At 71.5% G+C, this 13904-nt stretch overlaps 4 protein-coding genes across 6 annotated transcripts; 3 read left to right on the top strand and 1 right to left on the bottom strand.

Moving 5' to 3' along the window:
* The first annotated feature begins 481 nt into the window (after positions 1 to 481).
* Positions 482 to 3560, top strand: USP21 (ubiquitin specific peptidase 21). The gene is made up of 10 exons (XM_084307083.1): positions 482 to 591; positions 1212 to 1335; positions 1422 to 1533; positions 2077 to 2214; positions 2301 to 2365; positions 2457 to 2560; positions 2651 to 2816; positions 2929 to 3036; positions 3131 to 3245; positions 3351 to 3560. The coding sequence occupies exons 2-10, from the start codon at positions 1218 to 1220 to the stop codon at positions 3439 to 3441; spliced, it is 1017 nt and encodes a 338-aa protein (XP_084163209.1). The 5' UTR covers positions 482 to 591; positions 1212 to 1217; the 3' UTR covers positions 3442 to 3560.
* A 641-nt stretch (positions 3561 to 4201) lies between these two features.
* PPOX (protoporphyrinogen oxidase) lies at positions 4202 to 8212 on the top strand. 3 transcript variants are annotated; one of them, XM_084307076.1, is made up of 12 exons: positions 4202 to 4359; positions 4680 to 4814; positions 5266 to 5381; positions 5465 to 5597; positions 5696 to 5840; positions 6428 to 6618; positions 7028 to 7088; positions 7164 to 7282; positions 7368 to 7481; positions 7563 to 7712; positions 7798 to 7840; positions 7938 to 8212. In XM_084307076.1, exons 1-12 carry the CDS (start codon positions 4273 to 4275, stop codon positions 8066 to 8068), a joined length of 1425 nt encoding a protein of 474 aa, XP_084163202.1. In that variant the 5' UTR covers positions 4202 to 4272; the 3' UTR covers positions 8069 to 8212. The 3 variants fall into 3 exon arrangements, with proteins under 3 accessions (XP_084163202.1, XP_084163201.1, XP_084163203.1); XM_084307075.1 differs by lacking the exon at positions 7798 to 7840; XM_084307077.1 differs by lacking the exons at positions 4680 to 4814; positions 7798 to 7840.
* B4GALT3 (beta-1,4-galactosyltransferase 3) lies at positions 8129 to 11119 on the bottom strand. Its single transcript, XM_084307078.1, has 6 exons — positions 10253 to 11119; positions 9874 to 10109; positions 9569 to 9759; positions 9354 to 9476; positions 9033 to 9137; positions 8129 to 8935 (listed from the first exon to the last, which is right to left on the bottom strand). The coding sequence occupies exons 1-6, from the start codon at positions 10509 to 10511 to the stop codon at positions 8509 to 8511; spliced, it is 1341 nt and encodes a 446-aa protein (XP_084163204.1). The 5' UTR covers positions 10512 to 11119; the 3' UTR covers positions 8129 to 8508.
* A 311-nt stretch (positions 11120 to 11430) lies between these two features.
* Positions 11431 to 13822, top strand: LOC311221689 (palmitoyltransferase ZDHHC3-like). Its single transcript, XM_084307073.1, has 8 exons — positions 11431 to 11583; positions 12177 to 12265; positions 12364 to 12437; positions 12525 to 12637; positions 12751 to 12812; positions 12914 to 13001; positions 13289 to 13361; positions 13453 to 13822. Exons 1-8 carry the CDS (start codon positions 11444 to 11446, stop codon positions 13663 to 13665), a joined length of 852 nt encoding a protein of 283 aa, XP_084163199.1. The 5' UTR covers positions 11431 to 11443; the 3' UTR covers positions 13666 to 13822.
* The last annotated feature ends 82 nt before the right edge of the window (positions 13823 to 13904 follow it).

Genomic DNA, 13904 nt, shown 5'->3' with positions numbered 1-13904 from the left:
CAGAGTGGTGAAACTCAAGGGTGGTGGCAGTGGGATGGGGGGGGGGCTTGTCCCCAAATTGCTGTCCCCAAATCTGTGCCCCCCCCCAACACGGTGCCACCACCCAGGGCTGCCCCCCCGAGCTCCACCCCCACCTCTAATTAATCCCCCCCCCTCTAAGATGAGCCCAAAATAGCCCCGGGGGCAAATCGGATCAAGCTAACGAGCGTGGGGGGGGGCAGATTAACAAAGAGGGGGGGGGGGTCGATGGGGGGGGCACGGTCCCGTCCCCGCTGTGCCATGGCGGGGCTGTGGGGTGCCACGCTGCTGGAGCTGCCCCCCCCGCGGCCCCCCCCCGCTGCCCCCCGGCCTCCTGCCCCATCCTCACCTCCGGGGGCCGGGGGGGGCCCTGGGGCTGCTGCTGGGGCGCAGAGAGGTAAAAGGGGGGGGTGTGGGGGGCAAAAGGGGGGAGTGGGGGGGAAATGGGGGGGGCGAGGGGGGGGGTGGTGGCGTGGGGGGGGGGCTGATGGCTCTGTCCTGGTGTCCCCCCAGACGCCCCACGCGCTGCTGCTGGGCTCCGGCCACGTCGGGCTCCGGAATTTGGGCAACACGGTAAGCGGGGGGGTGGGGGGGGGGCCCTGTGTCCCCGTGTCCCCTTGTCCCCCTGTCCCCCTGTCCCCGTGTCCTGCCACCCCTACCTTGCCTGTTCCCCGTCCCCATCCCGGCACAAGGGGTCAGCAGCACGCGGTGGCCCTGTGTCCGGTGGCCCCGTGTCCCTGTCCCACTCCTTGTCCCCGTTGTCCCCAAATCCCCCTCCCCATGTCCCCACATCCCCCTGTCCTCAGTCCGTGTCCCCAAATCCTCCTCCCGACGTCCCCATGTCTTTGTTCCCTGTCTTTGCCCCCAGTGTCCCCAAATCCCCATCCCCGTGTCCCCGCCCCCAATCCTTGGCCCTGGTGTCCCCAAATCCCTCTCCCCAAGTCCTTGTCCCCAATGTCCCCACATCCCGTGTCCCCACGTCCCTGTCCCCAGCCTTTGTCCCCACATCCCATGTCCCCATGTCCCTGTCCTCAACCCTTGCCTTGTCCCCGCTGCCCCCACACCCCCCTCCCCGTGTCCCAGTGTCCCCAGTGTCCCCAGTGTCCCCACGTCCCGCTGTCCCCGTGTCCCCATCGCCGTGTCCCTGTCCCCAAATCCCCCTCCCCACGTCCCCACGTCCCTCCGTCCCGCAGTGCTTCATGAACGCGGTGCTGCAGTGCCTGAGCAGCACCAAGCCGCTGCGCGACTACTGCCTGCGCAAGGACTACCTGCAGGAGCAGCCCGCCGGGCCCCGCGCCCCCCAGGAGCTCACCGAGGGTGGGTGCCACCCCCCCCCAGCACCCATGGGTGCTGATCTCCTTGATAGAAACCCCCCTGATGCCCCCCGTTCCCCCCCCCCGCAGCCTTCGCCGATGTCATCGCGGCGCTCTGGCACCCCGAGCCCACCGAGGCCGTCAACCCCGGGCGCTTCAAGGCCGTGTTTCAGAAATACGTCCCCTCCTTCACCGGATACAGGTCAGCAGCACCCATGGGTGCTCGCCCTCGTGCCCGCGCTTGGGTGCTGGTTGGGGCTGCGGGGGAACACCGGGGGCTCGGCCTCGTGTCCGTGGGTGGGTGTTTTGGGGGGAACTCGGGGGTGTTTGTTCCTTATCTTGTGTGGTTGGGTGCTGGGGGGCACCCTTGGGTGCTCGCCGCTTGTGGGTGGGGGCTGGGGGTGCTCAGCGCCGTACTTACGGGTGCTGTGCTCACCCTGATCCCCGTAGTTGGGTGCTGGGGGCACCCCTGGGTGCTCACACTTTGTGGTTGGGGGCTGTGGGTGCTCAGCACCGTCCTTATGGGTGCTGTGCTCACCCTGATCCCCACACTTGGGTGCTGGGGGCACCCTTGGGTGCTCAGCCCCATCCCCCACTTGGGTGCTGGAGGTCCCCAGGGCGCTGAAGCAGTGAGGCGGGGGTCGAACCCCCCCCACCTTGTTGCCCCTCCGAGGGGGTCTGAGTCTGCCCGTGGGATCCGGTGGGGCCGGGGGCACCCATGGGTGCTGAGGGCCGCGCGCTGCAGCCAGCAGGACGCGCAGGAGTTTCTCAAGTTCTTCATGGACCGGCTCCACGCCGAGATCAACCGCAAGGCCCGCAGGACGCCCAGCATCCTGGCGGACACCCGCCGCCCCCCCGCGCCCGAGGACAGCGACACGCTGAGGTTGGGGGGGACACTGGGGGAGGGGGGGGGGACACGGGGGGGGGGGGGACACGGGCCCTCACTGTCTCCCCCCCGGCCCCCCGCAGCGACGACGAGCGCGCCAACCTGATGTGGAAGCGCTACCTGGAGAGGGAGGACAGCAAGATCGTGGGTGAGCGCGGCCGCCGCGGGGCAGCCCCTCGTGGTGAGGGGGGGTCCCCAGGTTTTTGGGGCCGTGCTGACCCCCCCCTGGCTCCCCCCAGACCTCTTCGTGGGGCAGCTGAAGAGCTGCCTGAAGTGCCAGGCGTGCGGCTACCGCTCCACCACCTTCGAGGTCTTCTGCGACCTCTCGCTGCCCATCCCCAAGGTAGGACAGGATCCGCCTTGCTTAATTGATCCCCCCGTGGTTAATTGGAGCCCCCCCCCCGGTTAATTCGAGCCCCCCCCCCATTCGCAGAAGAGCTTCGCGGGCGGGAAGGTTTCGCTGCACGACTGCTTCAGCCTCTTCACCAAGGAGGAGGAGCTGGACTCGGAGAACGCGCCCGTGTGCGACAAGTGCCGGCAGCGCACGCGCAGCACCAAGAAGCTCACCATCCAGCGCTTCCCCCGCGTCCTGGTGCTGCGTATCCTTCAGGATCGGGCTGGTTTTATTTTGGGGGAGGGTCTCGGGGGGGGGTCCCTGCCTCGTCCGGGTGATGTCCCTTAACCCCCGGGCACCCCCCCCCCCCGCCCCAGACCTCAACCGCTTCTCCACCACGCGCTACTCCATCAAGAAGTGCTCCGTCTTCGTCGACTTCCCCCTGCACCAGCTCAACCTACGTGAGTTCGCCAGCGAGAAGGCAGGTAGGTAAGGGGGGGCCGGGGGGGGTCCTGGGGGGGGCAGGGATTCAAGGGGGGGGTCTCAGCGCTGAGCTGTGCCCCCCCCCCCCCCACGCAGGCAGCCCCGTGTACAGCCTCTACGCGCTCTGCAACCACTCGGGCAGCGTGCACTACGGCCACTACACCGCCTTCTGCCGCGACCCCTCGGGCTGGCGGCTCTACAACGACTCCCGGTAGGTGCCCCCACCCCAAAAATTGACCCCCCCCAAAACCTTGACCCCCCCCCCCTCGACCCTTTCACCCCCCCCCGTGGCTCCGTGCTGAGGCTGCGGCCGCAGCGTGTCGCCCATCAGCGAGAACCAGGTGCCGTCCAGCGAGGGCTACGTCCTCTTCTACGAGCTCCACGACCCCCCCGGCAGGAGGCCCTGAGCTGCCCCCCCCCCGGGGACCCCCCCCGGGACCCCCTCTTCCTCCTCCCACCCTCCCGGGACCCCCCCTCCCCCCCCTCCAAGTCCCGGTCCCCGGTTAACGGGGGGGGGGGGGGGGGCCGCGGGCGGGCAGCTGTACAGAGCCCCGGCGGCCCCACCAGGGGCTTTTGTGAATAAATTTATTAAAAAAAGACCAAAAATGAGGAGTTTTGGGGGTATTTGGGGGGGGGAGCCCCGGCTGGGGGGGCAGAGAGAGGGGGCGGGGCTAAAAGGGAAGGGCGGGGCTATGGGGCAGGGGGCGGGGCCAGAAACCAAGGGATGGGGCTATAGAACAGGGGGAGGAGCTATGGAGCAGTGGGGCGTGGTTTAGAAAGGGGGGTGTGGCTATAGGCAACAGGCGTGGCTATGGATCTGGGGGTGGGGCTTTGGGCAAGTGGGCAGGGCTAGAAACGTGGGGCGTGGTTATGCAACAGGGGGCGGGGCTTATTCTATACGTGTCTTATAGGGAGGGGGCGTGGCTTGTTGCGGGAGGGGCGGGGCATCTAGTGCAAGGGCGGGGCCAATCAGGGGGTGGAGCCACCACGGGGGCGGAGCCACCCTAAGGGCGGGGCCTGCTGGGCCCGCGCCGCGTCCATCAATGAGACAACGCCGCGCTATTGGCTCGCGTTAACCCCGCCCCCTCCCTCTCCACCAATCACCGAGGAGGGGCGGGCCCCCCCCAGCCCTGAGCGGTGCTCGCGGCTTCGGCGTCCGGAGGGGAACCGGGAGCGGGGCGCGGCCGGGCCGGGCACCCCCGAGCCCCCCCCCCCCCGCAGTTTCGGCAGCGCCCCCAATGCCGCGCACCGTGGCCGTGCTGGGGGGCGGCATCAGCGGCCTGGCCGCCTGCTACCACCTGGCCCGAGCCCCCCGGCCGCCAAAGGTGAGCGGGGAGGGACCGGGGGGGCTCTGAGCCCCTTCCCCGGTTCCCTCCCGGTGCCCCCCGGTCCCCCACGGTCCTCCCCGGTTCCTCCCGGTCCCCTACGGTACCCCCCGGTCCTCCCCGGTGCCTCCTGGTGCCCCCCGGTTCTCCTCCGGTTCCCTCCCGGTCCCCCCCCGACCCCTCCCGGTGCCCCCCCGGACCCCCCTGGTGCCTCCTGGTGCCCCCTGGTTCCCTCCCGGTCCCCCCCCGACCCCTCCCGGTGCCCCCCCGATCCCTCCCGATCCCCCCCGGTGGCCATGACCGCGGTTCCCCCCCCCCAGGTGGTGCTGCTGGAGGCCAGCGGCCGCCTCGGGGGGTGGCTGCAGAGCACCCGCACCGAGGACGGGGCCGTCTTCGAGCACGGGCCCAGGGGAGTCCGGCCCGGGGGGGCGGTGGGCACCGACACCCTGCACATGGTAATGGGGGGGGGTCGGGGGGGGCCCTGGGGTGGGGGTCTGGGGGTCCCAGGGGGGCTAGGGTGGGTGCAGGGGGCTGGGGAGGGGTCCCTAAGGGGGTATTGGGGGGTTGCTGGGGGGTGCCAGGGTCCTGGGGGGATCCCTGGGGGGTGTCAGGGTCTTGGGGGGTCCCTAAAGGGGTGCCAGGGTCTTGCAGGGGGGGGCTGGGAAAGTATTGGGGTCTTGGGGAGGTCCTGGGGGGGGGTGTCGGGGTCTTGGGGGGTCCCTGGGGGGGTGCTGAGGGACCCTGGGGACGGCTGAATGGAGCTGGAGGGGGGTCCCGGGTGGGTGCCGGGATCTTGGGGGTCCCTGGTTGGGTTCTGCAGGGTCTCCAGCTTGGTGCTGGTATCTGGGGGGGTCCCGGGGGGGGGGGGGTCCTGTCCCCATCCCCATCCTCCCCGCGTCCCCACAGGTCTCAGAGCTGGGCCTGGAGAGCGAGGTCCTGCCCGTCCCCGGGGACCACCCGGCCTCCAGGCACCGCTTCCTCTACTCCGCCGGCGCCCTGCACAAGCTGCCCTCGGGTTTGGGGTAGGTGCCACCCCCCCAAAACCCCTCCCACCGCCACCCCCGGGGGCTCCCATCCCCTGACACCCCCCTCCCCACGTCCCCAGGGGGCTGTTTCGGCCGGTGCCCCCCTTCTCGCGGGCGCTGCTGTGGAGCGGGCTGCGGGATCTGCTGGCCCCAGCGGGGAAGGATCCCGATGAGAGCGTGCACGCCTTCGCCCGCCGCCGCTTCGGCCGGGAGGTGGGTGCCTGCGGGGGGTGATAACACCAAGGGGGGGGCTTATCAGGGGGCTGCAGGGGCTGCCTCACCCCCTCCTGCCTTTGTCACCCCCCCCCCAGGTGGCCGACATCGCGGTGGACAGCCTGTGCCGGGGGGTGTTCGCCGGGGACTGCCGGCAGCTCAGCGTCCGCTCCTGCTTCCCCGCGCTCTTCCACGCCGAGCGGCGCCGGCGCTCCGTGCTGCTGGGGCTGGCGCTGGGAGCGGGTGAGAGGAGGGGTGGGGACACCGAGGGGACAACGAATGCTGCCCCCGGGGCATGTGGGGACACCGGGGGGACAGCCCAGGCTGACGGTGTGGTGCCTGGACACCCTGGTGCCGCTGTTATGGCATGTGGGGACACCAAAGGGACACCCCAGGATGCCAGCGTGGTGCCTGGACACCCTGGTGCCACCACTATGGCACGTGGGGACACCCTGGTGCTGCCACTATGGCATGAGGGGACACAGGAGGGACACCCCAGGATGTCAGCGCGGTGCCTGGACACCCTGGTGCTGCCGTTATGGCACATGGGGACACCCTGGTGCCACCAGCATGGCACGTGGGGACACCCCAGTGCTGCCACTAGGGGGACATGCACATGGGGACACCAAGGGGACATCCAAGGCTGCCGGTGTGGTGCCTGGACACCCTAATGCCACCACTATGGCACCACTATGGCACGTAGGGACACCGTGGAGCTGCCACTACGGCATGAGGGGACACCCCTGGTGAAGGGACACCACTAGGACATGGGAAGGGACACGGGAGGGTGACCCCGGTGGCACGGTGCCGGAGTTGCTGTGTCCCCGCAGGGCAGGAGCGCGGGGCCGAGTCGGGGCTGAGCCGGCGGGCGCGCGCCGAGCGCTGGAGCCAGTGGTCGCTGCGGCGCGGGATGGAGACCCTGCCCGAGGCGCTGGCCGCCTTCCTGCGCCCCCGCGGCGTCGAGCTGCGCTGCCACGCGCCCCTGCGCAGCCTGCGGCGCCGCCACGACGGCCGCTGGCAGGTAGGGACCCGCGCTGCCCTCGGGGGGGGGGTCCTCTTCCCAAAAAATTTGGTTCCTGTCCCCTCCCGGGGTGGCACAAGGGTCAGGGTGCTGGCTCAGGGAGGTGCTGGGAGCCCTGGGTTCATGCCCTGTAGTTTGGGGGTGCTGGGATCCCCCTGGTCCTGTCCCATAATTTCGGGGGGTCCCCTCCCTGTAGTTGGGGTGGGGGCCAGGACCCCTGGGCTCCTTCCCCAAGGTTTGGGGCCTCCAGGACGTTTCACCTCCAGTTAAGGTGGCTGGGACCCCTGGGGAAACCCCCAAGACCCCCGGGGGAACCCCCAGGCTCACCCCATGGCTTTGAAGGGGGTCATTTGGGGGTGCCAGGACCCCGAGACCCCCTCCCAGCACCCCCCATTCCCTCTCCCCCCAGCTCACCCTGGCAGACGGCACCGTGACAGCCGACCACGTCATCAGCGCCCTCCCAGCCGCAGGTGGGTGCTGGGGCTCCCCAAACACCCCAAAATCCCCCTGAATCGCCCCAAACCCTCCCCAAACTCTGCTTCCAGCCCTGGCGGAGGCGCTGCCGGCCGAGGCCGAGCCGCTGGCGCAGGAGCTGCGGCGCATCCCCACGGTGGCCGTGGCCGTGGTGAACCTGCAGTACGAGGGCGTCACGCTGCCCGTCACGGTGAGAGCCCCGCACCCAGGACCCCCTCCCCAGCACCCAGGGGTGCCCCCCACCCCCCTGCTCACCCCTCTCCTCCTCCCTAAAGGGTTTCGGGCACCTGGTGCCTTCCTCCGAGGATGACTCCCTCCTGGGCATCGTCTACGACTCGGTGGCCTTCCCGCAGCACGACGGCACGGGGCCGGCTTCGGTGCGGCTGACGGTGGGTGAAGGGCCCAGGGGAATAAAGGGGAGGGGGAAATACCGAGGGGGGGGGCTCACGGGACCCCTGTTTCTGCCGCAGGTGATGCTGGGGGGCGCCTGGTTCACGCGAGCTTTCGGGGACCCGGCGGCCGCGGCCCCGGCCACGCTGCTGCAGCGGGCGCAGGCGGCGGCGCGGGAGCAGCTGGGGCTGGCGGTGGCACCGGCACGCAGCATCGTCAGGGTGCAGCAGGTGGGTGACAGGGTGGGGGGGGTCTGGGGGGCGTCAGGGGGGGGTCCCAGGGGGTCCCGGGGCTCACCGGCTGCTCCTTCTGCAGGCCTGCATCCCCCAGTACACGCTGGGCCACTGGCAGCGGACGGGTAAGGCTGGGGAGGGGGACACGGGGGGACGTGGGGACACGGGGGACATACAGAGGCTGCCACCGGCCGTCTGTCCGTCCGTCTGTCCGTCCCGCAGAGCGCATCAGCCGGTTCCTGGCGGAGCAGCGGCTGCCCCTCAGCCTCGTGGGCGCCTCCTACGCCGGGGTCTCCGTCAACGACTGCATCGCCAGCGCCAAAGCGGCCGTGGGGCAGCTCCTGGGGGGCTGAGCTCCCCCCTGGGGGGGTCCATCCCGGCTCTCCCCGTCCCAGCAGGCAGCAGCAGTAGGACAAAGTGTTGTTTTTTTAATGGAAAACCCCTTATAAAGGCCCAGGGAGCAGCTCATAAATAGAATAAATAACCGCACACCAGCAGCGGAGCCTGCAACTCTCTCCAGGCACCTGCAAGCCACCGAGGAGAGGGGGCCGAGCCTGGCCCCACAGCCCCCGGCTCTCCCCCGTCCCCTTTTCTGAGGGGCTCCCCCCCCCCCTGCGCCAGGCACCAGCCCTGCAGCCGGCAGCTCCCCGGGCTGCTCCGTGCTCGCTGCTCCCCACAGTCTCTCCAGCAAGGCAACAGCACGAGCCGGCCCTGGCAGCCGGTGCATGCCCAGGGCTGGGGGGGGGCCCCCATCACGGTGCCGGTTCCCAGCCAACAGTCCTCACGGCGGGGGCTAACGGGGGCCCGGCAGCCAGCTCTGGTTGTACCCGTGGTGTGTGGGAAGGGTCCCCTCCGCCACAGCCGGGCTGCCACCAACCCCGGTCACCTCGGGGCTGCGCTGGGTGACCCCCCCGGCAGAGCCAGCGGTGCCCCGGGTGCCGTTGGCCGCGGTGGGCAGCCGCGGGGACAGGGCCAGCCTGAGGTCCCCCAGCCCCGGCAGCTTGCGCAGCATCTCCTCCCGGAAGGGGCTGTTGCTGTTGCGGTACCTCTGTCCCTCGCGCCCGGCGCCCTGGCGGCTTCGGCCGGCGCGGGGGTCGCTGCCGATGTCCACGGTCAGGTTGGTGTAGAGGGGGTGCAGGTGCTTGGCCAGCAGCGTGTAGGTGAGGGAGTTCATCCCGTCCTGCGTCCACATCCGCTGCGTGCGGATCAGCAGGTCGAACCTGCGGGGACAGCGGGGCCGTCACCCTGCGGCACCCCCCCGGCACGCCCACCGGCACCCACGGGTGGCCCCGTGCCCGTCCCGAGCCCGCTCCCCACCTGTGCGGGTTCTCCTCGTTGCCTTTGTCGCCTTTGTGCTTCACCATCTTGTAGTGGCCGATGGAGACGGGCGGCCGGACGATCTTCATGCCGGCGAGGCGCACCCTGCGGCAGTCCCCACGTCACCAGGATGCTCGGGCACACCTGCCTGGCCACCCGCCAGCGTGCTGGCAAAGCCACCCCCACGCTTTGTCCCCATGAGGAAATGGGACACAGGGACGCGGGAACATCGCTTTTCCTGGTAGCGAGGGAGTGACCCGGGGGGGGGGGGGGGGAGAACAGCACCGCGCCACGTCCTACCTGGTGGCAATGTCATCCTACCTGGTGGCAATGTCGTCGTCCTCGCCGCCCCAGCCCCAGTACTCGTTGGGGAAGCCGTTCATCTTCATGTACTGGTCCGGGGTGAGAGCAGAGACCCCCCCGAAGTACTGCGAGTAGGGCAGGCTGCGGGGACACCCCAACGGCTGAGCCAGGCGGCGGCGGGGCCGGCCACGTGGGTGTCCCCCCCCCCCCTCCATCTCACCCCCGCCACTTACTTGTACCCAAACTTGTTCATGGCGACCGAGACGTGCTTGGGGTTCCAGGGGTCGCAGGTGTAGAGGTTGTAGTCGTTCTCGGGGATGAGGTCGACGTCGTGCAGGAAGAGGCAGTCCCACTCCTCGTCCTTCAGCGCCTCCTTCACCCCCACGTTCAGCAGCTTGGCGCGGTTGAAGGTGCCGTTGCCCGCCTGCGGGGTTTTTCGGGTGGGAAAAAAGGGGAAAAAAAGCCAAAAAAAGCAGCTGGGAGAGGCCGGACCCCCCCGGGCTGAACCCCACGGCCACCCCCGTCCCCCGGTACTCACCTGGTGCACCAGGTAGATGCCGTACTGCAGCTGCTGGCGCTGCAGGAAGGGGTGCAGGTAGTAGAGCAGGTAGCCCAGGTGGCTCTCGCGGTTGCGGTAGGGGACGATGACGGCGGTGCGGGCACGAGCCTCGCAGGCGGCCGGCTGGTAGCGGCCCCCCGGCTGCACCGCCGGGTTCTTGGCCCGGATCTGCTCCAGGGTGGGCACCCGGCTGAAGCTCACCGTCAGCGGGCCGACTGCACGGGGGAAACGGGGCGATGGAGACCGGGCGGGGACCAACCCCAAAAACCAGTCCCCGTGGCGGGGGGACTCACAGATCCCCCCCAGCTCACACCGAAGCCCCCCGGGGGGGGGTCAGGGCCACCCGGCCGCCACTCACCGAGGAACGGCGAGCGCTCGGGGCAGTAGGGGGGTGGCTGCGCGGGGTCGGCGTCGAGGCGGGCGGCGGGGGGCTGCAGGCGGCTGAAGTTGGCGTAGACGTCGTGGGTGCGCGTGTAGTCGAAGACGGGGCCGGCGGCGCGGCCGAAGAGCGAGGTGAGGTTGCGGAAGCCGCCGAGGGAGAAGTAGGCGACGAAGGCGAACTGGCAGCCCACCAGCAGGGCCAGCGTGCACGGCCGCTCCAGCAACCGCCGCAGCATGGCGGGGACGGGACCGGGCCTGCTCCGGGGCCTGCACCGGGAACGGGGCCTTCACCGGGAGGCCTCCCCGGAGCCTCCCTGCGCCGGGTCTTCGCCGGGGTCTTCACCGGGCCGGGGTCTTCACCGGGCGGCCTCCCTGCGCCGGGCTGGGCCTCACCGGGACGGTTCCCGGTGGCCTCCCCGGAGCCTCCCTTCGCTGGGCCGGGCCTTACCGGGCCGGTCCCGGGGCCTTCAGTGGTCCGGAGCCTCCCCTCACCGGGGCCTCCACCAGCCCGGGCCGTTACCGGGCGGCCTCCCCGGAGCTCTCTCCCCCGCCGGGTCCTCACCGGGGCGGTCCCGGAGCCTCCCTTCGCCGGGCGGGGCCTTCACCGGGCAGCACCGGGGCCTTCACGGGGCCGCCCCCGGGGCCTGGGCCTGGGCCGGGTGCGCGCGGGGGCCGGGCCTCATGGCGGGGACGCTGCGGAACCGAGGGAGCGGCCCCGAAGCTCCCGGTGGTGCTGAAGCCGCCACCGGTGGGCGCCGCCGCCGCCGGGCTCAGCCCCTCCCGGCCGCCGCCATCTCGGACGTGGCGAGGCCTTAAAGGGGCCGCGCGGCTGCAGGAGGGCGGGGCCGGGACCGGGCAGGGCTCGGGGGACGGCCCGGGGGGGGAGCCGGGGGCGGGGGACGCGGGGCCGGCACCGGCGGCGGGCGGGCGCTAGGACCCGGGGGGACGCCGAGCCAGCGATAGGGGGCGGGGCGATGCGAAGCACCTCCCTTTATAGGGCGTGGTCTACTAAACCCCGCCCTCCGTTGCCGCGGCAACCGCGCACGCCGCCACCGCCCTGCTGGTGCGGTCGCCCCGCCCTTTTTCTCGTGACGTCACGAGGAGCGGGCGCTCCGATTGGGCGCGGCGGCAGAGCCGGAAGTGGCGGCGGGGGGGGGGGGGCGCCGGGATGGCGGCGGCGGCGGCGGCGGCGCGGTGCGGGCGGGACCCGTGCGGCGCCCTCTGCCCGCTGCTCGCCTACCTCAGCGTGGGATACGCCGACTACGCCGTGCTCGCACACGTCCTGCCCGGGCCCGCCCTCCGCGGCAGGTGGCACCGGGGGGCACCGGGGGGCACCGGGGGGAAACTGGGGGGAACCGGGAGGGAACCGGGAGTCACCGGGGGGAACTGGGAGGGACCGGGGGGAACTGGGAGGGAACTGGGAGGGCACCGAGGGGAACCGGGAGGGAACTGGGAGGGAACCGGGGGGCATCGGGGGGAAACCAGGAGGGAACTGGGAGACGCTGGGAAGCACCGGGAGGCACCGGGGGGGAACTGGGAGAGCACCGAGGGGAACCGGAGGGCACTGAAGGGGATCTGGGGGGCACCGGGAGGGAACCGGAGGAACCAGAAGAGAATCAGGGGGAAACCGGGAGGTACCGGGGGGCACCGGGCCCGGCATCGCCTCCCCGTGCCGGTCCCTTGGGCCGTGGGGACCCCCCCGAGGGTCCCTGGGGTTGGGGTTGGGGTCCCAGGGGTGCAGGGTCCCTGGGGTCTCCCCAGGGTGCTGGGTCCCCCCCTACATCTACGGGGCGCTGGCTCTGTGGGGTCCCCGGGGTTTGGGGTCCGTGGGGTCCCCCCAACGCCTCCGGGGTCCCTGCGGTGCCGGCGCTGCCCTGACCCCTTTGTGCCCCCCCCCCCAGCCCGTGGTGCCCGTTCCACGCCGTGACCTTCAACCTCATTGTGCTGCTGCTGCTGGCCTGCCACACGCGCGCCGTCTTCGCCGACCCCGGTGAGTGCCACCCGCCCCCCCCCGGCCCCTCCTCGTACCGGTACCGGCCCCCCGGTGAGGTGAGCTGGGGGCTCACGACCCCCCCACACCCCCCCCAGGCACCGTTCCCCTCCCCGGCACCGCCATCGACTTCTCGGACCTGCGCAGCGCCGCCCCGCGCAAAACCGAGCAGGTGAGCCCCCGGTTTGGGGGCAGGGGGGGCTTTTTTGGGGGATGCCTGGGGTTGGGGGGGGGCTGAGCGCTGCCCCCCCACCCCCAGAGCCCCGAGGAGTGGACGGTCTGCAGCCGCTGCGAGGCGTATCGCCCCCCCCGCGCCCACCACTGCCGCGTCTGCCACCGCTGCGTGCGCCGCATGGACCACCACTGCCCCTGGTAGGTGCTCTGGGGACCCCCCCGGGACCCCCCTCCTTGTCACTGGGGACCCCCCCTCCCCAGTGTCCCCAGAGGGACAGCGAGGTGTCACCCGTCGCGCTGTCTGTCTGCAGGATCAATAACTGCGTCGGGGAGTTAAACCAGAAATATTTCATCCAGTTCCTCTTCTACGCCGGTAAGCGGGGGCACGGGGGGGGCACAGGGGGGGAATTGGGGCTCCCCGGGGGGGGGGCTCAGCCCCCCGGCACCGGGCTCTGGCTCCCTGCTCTGTGCCAGGTCTGGCCAGCGCCTACGCCGCGGGGCTGGTGCTGGTCGCGTGGCTGGGGCCGGCGGGAGGAGACGGAGCCGAAAACAGAGTCCAGACGTGAGTGGGGGGCTGGGGGGGGGGACCCAGGGCTCTGGGGGGGCTGCAGGGGCTACCCCAGGGCTGTGTGGGGCTGGGGGGGACCCCAGAGCTGTGGGGGGCTGCAGGGGGGTGGATACAGGGCTGTGGGGGGACCCAGGGCTGTGGAGGGCTGTAGGGGGGGGGACCCCAGGGCTTTGGGCGGCTGTGGGGGGATCCAGGGCTGTGGGGGGGGCAGCGGGGGGGACCCCAGGGCTCTGGGCTGCCCCCCGCCGGCGCCAGCCCTCGGCCCCACGCCGCCCCCCCAGCGCCCACTGCATCGTGCTGCTGCTGGAGTCCCTCCTCTTCGGCGCCTTCGTCACCGTCGTCTTCTACGACCAGGTCAGGGGGGGCTGAGCGGATTTCGGGGACGCCGTGGGGGGCAGTGACGGTGACATCCCTGTGTCCCTGTGGTGTCCCCCCCCCGTCCCAGGTCGTGTCCATCATCACGGACGAGCCGGCGGTGCCGGAGCAGCTCCGCGGCCGGGGGCTGAAGGAGGCGAAGCGGCCGCGGGGGTGTCGCGCCAAGCTGGCGCTGCTGCAGGGGGTGTTCGGCAGCGGCTGCGTCCTCGCCTGGCTCTTCCCCTGCAGCTGCGGGACCCCGGCCGGCCCCGCGTACGCCCCCCTGCCCGCCTGCGACATCTGAGCCCCCCCCAAAACCAACGGGGGGAGGCGGCACCCCCACGCCTGGCCACCTTCTGCACCATCGGGGGGGACTCTGGCACCTGGGCACCCTGGGGAGGTGCCGTCCGCACACCCAGTGGTGCCAGGCGCTGCGGGGCACCAGCTGGGGGATATTTTTTTGGGGGGGGGGGCTGGCACCCAATAAAGTCCCTTTCTATGGAAGTCTCGGTGCAGGAGATGGGTGCAGGGAGGGCTGGGGGG

Source organism: Netta rufina (assembly GCF_964035555.1).
Source record: "Netta rufina genome assembly, contig: SCAFFOLD_156, whole genome shotgun sequence".
In the NCBI taxonomy this organism is placed as follows: domain Eukaryota; kingdom Metazoa; phylum Chordata; class Aves; order Anseriformes; family Anatidae; genus Netta; species Netta rufina.
Note: the sequence above shows the minus strand (reverse complement) of the source record. Positions and strands in the feature narration are given on the sequence as shown.

What these genes read in the sequence shown, in the direction of transcription:
- B4GALT3 (XM_084307078.1), bottom strand. Translation starts at nt 10,511, where the DNA reads ATGCTGCGGCGGTTGCTGGAGCGGCCGTGCACGCTGGCCCTGCTGGTG. An exon ending in GCATCTACCTGGTGCACCAG is followed by an intron (nt 9,760 to 9,873) that starts GTGAGTACCGGG and finishes AAAACCCCGCAG; the next exon opens with GCGGGCAACGGCACCTTCAA. An exon ending in GACGACGACATTGCCACCAG is followed by an intron (nt 9,138 to 9,353) that starts GTAGGATGACAT and finishes GGACTGCCGCAG; the next exon opens with GGTGCGCCTCGCCGGCATGA.
- PPOX (XM_084307075.1), top strand. Translation starts at nt 4,273, where the DNA reads ATGCCGCGCACCGTGGCCGTGCTGGGGGGCGGCATCAGCGGCCTGGCC. An exon ending in GAGCCCCCCGGCCGCCAAAG is followed by an intron (nt 4,360 to 4,679) that starts GTGAGCGGGGAG and finishes CCCCCCCCCCAG; the next exon opens with GTGGTGCTGCTGGAGGCCAG. An exon ending in GCCACGACGGCCGCTGGCAG is followed by an intron (nt 6,619 to 7,027) that starts GTAGGGACCCGC and finishes CTCTCCCCCCAG; the next exon opens with CTCACCCTGGCAGACGGCAC.
- USP21 (XM_084307083.1), top strand. Translation starts at nt 1,218, where the DNA reads ATGAACGCGGTGCTGCAGTGCCTGAGCAGCACCAAGCCGCTGCGCGAC. An exon ending in CCCTCCTTCACCGGATACAG is followed by an intron (nt 1,534 to 2,076) that starts GTCAGCAGCACC and finishes CGCGCGCTGCAG; the next exon opens with CCAGCAGGACGCGCAGGAGT. An exon ending in GGAGGACAGCAAGATCGTGG is followed by an intron (nt 2,366 to 2,456) that starts GTGAGCGCGGCC and finishes GGCTCCCCCCAG; the next exon opens with ACCTCTTCGTGGGGCAGCTG.
- LOC311221689 (XM_084307073.1), top strand. Translation starts at nt 11,444, where the DNA reads ATGGCGGCGGCGGCGGCGGCGGCGCGGTGCGGGCGGGACCCGTGCGGC. An exon ending in CGCCGTCTTCGCCGACCCCG is followed by an intron (nt 12,266 to 12,363) that starts GTGAGTGCCACC and finishes CACCCCCCCCAG; the next exon opens with GCACCGTTCCCCTCCCCGGC. An exon ending in CCGTCGTCTTCTACGACCAG is followed by an intron (nt 13,362 to 13,452) that starts GTCAGGGGGGGC and finishes CCCCCGTCCCAG; the next exon opens with GTCGTGTCCATCATCACGGA.